The 7,012-nt window shown below is 29.2% G+C and overlaps 1 protein-coding gene across 1 annotated transcript; it reads left to right on the top strand.

Moving 5' to 3' along the window:
• Nucleotides 1-4,433: 4,433 nt before the first annotated feature.
• Nucleotides 4,434-5,343, top strand: LOC122590522 (protein CASPARIAN STRIP INTEGRITY FACTOR 2-like). The gene is made up of 3 exons (XM_043762719.1): nt 4,434-4,599; nt 4,752-4,798; nt 4,928-5,343. The coding sequence occupies exons 1-3, from the start codon at nt 4,521-4,523 to the stop codon at nt 5,069-5,071; spliced, it is 270 nt and encodes an 89-aa protein (XP_043618654.1). The 5' UTR covers nt 4,434-4,520; the 3' UTR covers nt 5,072-5,343.
• Nucleotides 5,344-7,012: the final 1,669 nt, after the last annotated feature.

Genomic DNA, 7,012 nt, shown 5'->3' on the forward strand with positions numbered 1-7,012 from the left:
AATAAATTTAAATGAAAAAAAAAATTCACACAAAAGGAGAAGTATGAGTAGAACCAAATAAAAACAAAACCACTAAACCAAATTCAACTTTATGTTTGTATTTTCTATGTGTTATATGTATATTACAAAACCATGTAAAAATAAAAATACACTATTCACATCTATTTGTCTTAATAAAGGATATACGAGTAATAGTTTGTATATTTATTTCAAAGTATTAATTAACTAGATTTGGACCAGTGTATACATGTATATGAGTACAGACACGTTACACTGATATTATTACTTAGACGTTTATATAGTACCGTTTTATTGATGCAACAAATGGCATCCCAACATATGTGATAAGTGACAACCACATCAGCAAAATATAAGTTGTTTGATGAGAAATTAAAAAGCTAGGTAATCAAATACATATCCTAATATTAACTTGAAAAAAAGTTGATACAACGATAGTACCTGCAGAACTTGGATACATACAAATGAGAAGTTTCATACATAGCCTTATAAACTATAATTGACGTACTTTCTGAATCATCTATATAATACTTAATCACTTTCTATATGACAAAATAAAATTTGTTCTAATGAAAAAACACCAAGATAAATTATCTTTGTTATAAAGAACTTTTTGTAATGCAATTATTGTTGGAATATAAATGGAAAAGAAAACCATCAAGTTTAGACTATACTATAAAGTATAAAGTACCCTATTACATACAAATTTATAATACAATTACTATTTTGAATTCTTTAAAATTACCAATCATAATCCTACAACAACTTAAGTTTTTGGATGTTGTTTTGCCACTTTAAGCTTTTAATTTGGTTAGTGTATAAAGTTTCCAAGGAACCGAACAAACATATAACGGGACATATGTATGTGTTCCTTCATTCATGTTTACACGTCAACTAATTGACTTTGTTTTTGTGGTCATTCGCAAATGAACTAATAAACACAGACATTAATTAAATTAATGAGTCCATATAAAAAAGAACAAGAGTATATACTGTTAGGACCGACTTTAGTCCTACAACAAGGCCAATGTAAAAACCCAAGAGTTCCACTCTACAACCAAATGAGTAACCTATTTGGTGTCAATCCAATACATCCGACTCTAAAATAAGTATACGATAAGAACATTTAAAAAATTTCTTTTTAATGCATTAAATGTCAATAAACTAACATAGTGTATAACTAATTATCATTATTAAAGTGTTTAACAACAAATTAATCCGTCAAAATCAAAAAAATCACGTTTTGTTTTTTGCATCCATCTTGAATGCATATTAATCAAAATAAATTGTGCATAGTAGTTAAATGTTGAACAAAACTTACATACGACTTGGGAACTAACCTAACTTATCGAATAAACATTAATTGAAGCTTATATATGTTTACTAGTGTTCAGACTTGTCCGATGGACAGGTAGTCTCAAAATTTATCAATCAAAGCTAAAAAAAAATTAGAATTTAAGTATATTAAATAATTGCCGAGTAAAATTAAAATAACTAAAAATAAAACATAAAACGATCAAAATAAGACAAAAAGTTGAATAAGTAATGCGTAATAAAAATTTTTTCGCGGAAGGCCTATTTAGATGACATATAAGTGAAGAAATACTTTATACAGATAGATCAATGCTATAAATTATGCATGTGCATTATCTATATAAATTTTTATTAATCATTTTTTATCTTATTCTTTGAGAAGATTTTAAAATATTCTGTTTTTTCTTCTATTTTTTATTTTTAAATTTAATTAACTTTTTTTTAAAACGGTAGAGAATTGGTCCAAAACGGCAAATAAAGAACTCTTGCTACAAAAAATTTGCTAAAACAAATATCACAACTTAATCAATACGAAATTTAAAGAAAAAATATATGAAAATTAATTCCATATAAATAGTGATTCTAGTTTACCCCTTTTTATTCAACTTTAGTTAAATAAAAAATTTGCTACAAAGTATATCATTTGAAAAATTCATATCAATTTATCAACAAATATCATCTCGAACGTTTTGATTTTCTTCAGGTTGTTCCACTATGAAACAGTCCATACATGCACAACACGGAGTCATAGATGATGGTTAACATGTGTTGGCTTAAGATCTTCAAGATAAACTAATGTGGTCTTATTTTTTGTTATTGAAGAGTAAATCATAATGAACCTATAATAAATAACAAACTAAATTAAAAGAAATGAATAATAACAATAACATAAGAATTCAATGTTAAATAATAATAATGATGATTAATTATGAACAAAGTATATAAAAAGAAAAAACCTTTTGTAGTCGATGGTAGCTTTTTTTTTTGTTGGCGTACGTAGGTTTTCTTTTGGTTTAAAATATGTGATAGTTTTTTATAGGTTGTATATATATAGATGATAATAATAATAATAATAATAATAATAATAACTTTTGAGAGTTTTTTTTAAATAATATAAAAGGTCGGCATTAAAAGTACAACTATTAAATAAATATTAAAAAAATTAGATGATTAATAAGGAGATATGATTAGACTTAAGGAGAATTAAGGATGCAAAGTGTACCTCTAACCTTTTCTTTTAGTTATATTATAAATGAGTGGATATTAATTGTTGCTTCATTTTTTACTTAAAAAAAATAGTATAATACATGTATATAAAACAAAATGATTTTCAATGGCAAATCAAAATAATCATCATGACTATCTAGCTTGTGATAATGAGATATCACATATATATATACTTATTTTAACTTACAAAATCTTAGATACATATATGGAAAAATTAAGTGTTTGTTGTTATTAAAGTGAAAGTCTTATCATTTTTTGGGAGATGGGGAGCTGTCGTCAAACTGCTTTAGTAAAAAAAAAGGAAGATGAAATAATATAATGAAAAGGATGGCATCTTTATTCTCCACCAGTGTCCTCTCAATTGTATTTGGTGCCAAGTCTTTGTCCATATGTATAATTGAAAGCACTAAAAACCATCCAAGAATTGAACCATTTAAATAATTTAAAACAAGTGTTATCTCTAATTATCCTTTGGAGCCCTAGCTAATCAATGTAAAGACAAAACATAAACCCTAAAAATGTTTCTAAAGTGGTCACTAGTTGCATTATGCCTTTCTAGATTTTTTCAGTCAGTAATGTTGCACTAAAATCCATCAAGGAACCTTTACTTTACCCTCTCAAGAACTTAAACAAAATAAAGCTAGCATAATGTATATATGCTTCGAGACAAAAAGTGAATTTTTTTTTTTAACAACGCAAATATGTATTAATGAATTAGTTTTCGGCAAGATAAAAGTTATTTAAAACCTCAAAAATGGAAAGAAAACTTGATCTATGATTAATCCCTTATATAAATTATATAGTAAAAAACACCTAAACATCATATATAATTTTCGTTATTGTAGCTAATTAAACAAGTGTCATCCGATACCCTTAGGCCAAACGCGCGTTATGTACGATTTTATAGACTGCTTATTAGGCCTCTTCCAAGCAGTGTGAAACACTAACTAACCTTGGCATTTCTTTATCTTCTTCCTCAAATTAATGTTTTATTATTTCTTAAGAAATAAAAAGAATTACTTTTTAGTATTAATTGGTTAATTACAAAACTCCATGTCCACGCCCAAACTTCTCTGATCCTAGTTGTTCAATGTCGCATAATTATCAACGGCATCACATGCGGCCCACGAGGCCGGCCTGTGCGATCCCCGTACATTCTAAAATATGCACGATGAGATGATCCACGACGTGGTTTGGACTACATACGTACCCTTAGTACAATCTTAATATATAGATAATTCTACCTTTTTATTCCTTTGAGAATTGAAAGATCAAATAAAGCACAACATTATCCTCTACTTTATATGCACAACAATCATAAAATAATTTAAATTTCACCATTTCGATCAATGCAGAACAAAAAGAAAGACACAAATGGCCTGAATTATGGAAGAGTGTACTTTGCCAATACTTAGATCGAGATCCCAATGCATGATATCAATCAATTAAATTAAAATAAATCATAAAAAGAAACTCTTACCAACAAAATACGTGACTACTTTAACCTTCAAGTCCACGCATTTTAGGTTTGGGCCTCACTTCTTTCATCGATGAAAAGACAAAAAAGAACACAATATTATTGGTTAAAGTTAATAATTAGGGTCCATTCTCCATTAAGACATTTAATTAATCATTTAAAGATTTAAATTTCCACTAACCCTATAGACTTAGTGCCCCAACAACAGCAAAGTGGTTTCCTTTCACCTTTTAGGTTTTAAATTTAATCTAAAAGTTAAGCATAGCAAAAAAGTATTGCATTGTGATAGAATTCTTTATATTAAACTATAGTTTGTTGCCTCTTATCCTCAACACCACTACTGTTATTAATTTAAACTTATTTGTAACCCCCACTCTAACTTTGTGTATACATTATACAAACTTTGCATCATTTCTTAGAATTCTCTTAATTATCTAAGCTTGCTCTCAACTCTCAAGAGAGAAATAAACAATCAAAAAAGTTAATGAAACTAATCATGGGTTTGAAGATTTGTCTCCTAACTCTTCTCATTGTAGCCTCAGTTGTATCATCTTCATCAGCAGGTTTGATTAATTAATTAACTCATATCTAATTCATCAAACTCTTAACCTAATTTCTAATGTTATCTCTAATTAAGTAATCTTTACTAATTAATTATACATTACCGATCGATCGAATACCCTTTTGAAATATGTTTGATGTTTATGTGAAACAGCTCGATGCGGATCCACCATTCCAAAGGCAAAAATCGGCGAAAATCAGGTTACTATAATTTAAACATATGCAAGCGGCCGGGCTTAAAACTTATTTATGGTTTATATATCTCATATTAATTAATTCGTGTACGTGTGTGTATAGTAATTAATATATATGTGTATGTTATAATTATAGGAAGAATTGTATTCAGAAAATGATGAAATCTCCAAGAGGGAAGATATTCATGAGAGGTTGCTAAGGGCTAATACAAAAGATTATGGAAGACCGGATCCAACACCAACTTTCGTCAAGCCTCCTTTTAAACTCATACCGAACTAGCTAGCGGCATTTACGCACGTACGTAAGCGTTCTAAGCATGCGCAGTATCGATCGATGCAATTAGCAAGGATTTAAATCTAGAAATATATCCCTATATATATCATCGAGTATTAATTAGCTATATATATGTACTACGTACGTACCGTATAAGTTTTCAACATAATACTCATATATAACCATATGTAATGTATAGTATATATGTCACGTACTCATGATCGAGGTATAGCTAGCTAGGCCGGGTTTTTGTGCCCGGCCAGCAAGCTATCATCATATATGCATGTAAAATATTTTTGCTTTATATGAAATCTATATATATATATGAACTATATGTATGATATATGATGAGATGTTAAAACTACGTACGTACTCTTAGTTATATATGCATGTATATATTTGTTTGGTTTGAGACTCATGCAATTTTTTGTGGTGATATATACATTATTAAATGCTATTTTCTTGACCGCATGTAATTAAGTAGTCGTACTTTTTTTTTTGTTTAAGTATATATTACTATTAATTAATGTTAATTAACAAAATCTTGCCAAAAATGTGCTTCCAATTTCGAACTTCATTTATCGATCTTGCCATGTCAGGTGGAGAAAATTCTATTTGGAATTATATGAGCAGTCTCTTTTATGGGATACGATACGAGGAATCAAACTTTAGAAATTACGTACCCTCTTTACCTAACAAGCTGTTACATACACTTGCATATATGTCGGTCAGCTTTATTTTTAACTACATGATGATAATTTATTTAATTACGATCAAATAATCTGATAATTTGTCCTTGGGATTTAGCCAAATTGGACATTTAATATTCTTTATGTCGTCCTTCAGTTAAATGTTGGTCATAGGTTCAACACTTATGAAATGCATATTGGGAAGTCCTTACCCATAATTAAAGTGGGGCAAGGGTGTTATCTCTAACATTTAGCTGGTTTCCTCCAGAACGGTAGTGTAACTTTCGGCCACCAGCAGTCATGCTCTCGGATTGATTGTAAAAAAATAATCTGATAAATTACATCAAGATGGTAGGCAAGCAGACAACAAGCTAACTGCGTCACCACCCATTTTTGAATAGCAAATCTTATCCTACTAAAAACACACCCTTGGTCCCTAGTGGTCGTGAAAATGCTATAAATGACCCTCTATACTCTATCGAGAAATCAAACAGCTTTCGGTGCCAATAAGTCAAAAGGATCAAAGGCAAAAAGTGAGAGAGGACTAAAACATGTAAATTTTCAGTGCATGTTTTATAATGTTTCTCAACTTTATTCAGTTCAGCCTTCATAGTTGTTTGTCTTTGCCCTGCCATAAAACCGATATCCCCAAGTCGATCTAACAAGAGGATACACCGGTGAAATCCACGCAAGCGTGGTTCCCACCAACCCATTTAGAAACTAGAACATCCGCATGGCGCGAAGTAGAGACCTCCCTAAATGAACTTATAAATTCAGGTTATTTCAATAGTTCACTTGTTGACTTTTTTAAAGAAAAAAACTGATACCATATATATGACTACTAAAAAATTTGAATCATTTATGTCACTGTTATAAAATACATCATACGACTGATATTGTTAAGTTTTATAATTAAGACGTTAGTGATATACATTTATTTGAAATGTTTGAGACAAATATATATAAATTATAATTATCTATCTAATGCCTATATATTCATTTCTCTAATATCGAATATTTTTTACGGTACCTAATTGAAATCCCGGATTTTTTTGGAAATAGAAAGTAAGAAAGTAAACTCAATGTTGTCTTTCACAATTTTAAGTCCTAATATCTTGATGGTGTATGAGGTGGGTTAAGATATAAACAGTCTTATCCTGTTATATTTAATGTAGAAAAAAATCTCTAGCTTTGCAAGAGATGATGATAAAACTAGAGGCAAAGATGTTAACTTTTTATTCAACCTCGTTGGTGTAAT

This window comes from Erigeron canadensis, chromosome 3, assembly GCF_010389155.1.
Source record: "Erigeron canadensis isolate Cc75 chromosome 3, C_canadensis_v1, whole genome shotgun sequence".
In the NCBI taxonomy this organism is placed as follows: domain Eukaryota; kingdom Viridiplantae; phylum Streptophyta; class Magnoliopsida; order Asterales; family Asteraceae; genus Erigeron; species Erigeron canadensis.

Excerpts from the sequence above, each read along its gene's own strand:
- LOC122590522 (XM_043762719.1), top strand. The coding sequence starts at position 4,521 with ATGAAACTAATCATGGGTTTGAAGATTTGTCTCCTAACTCTTCTCATT. Across the intron at positions 4,600-4,751 it reads TGTATCATCTTCATCAGCAG|CTCGATGCGGATCCACCATT; the intron begins GTTTGATTAATT and ends TATGTGAAACAG. Across the intron at positions 4,799-4,927 it reads CAAAAATCGGCGAAAATCAG|GAAGAATTGTATTCAGAAAA; the intron begins GTTACTATAATT and ends TTATAATTATAG.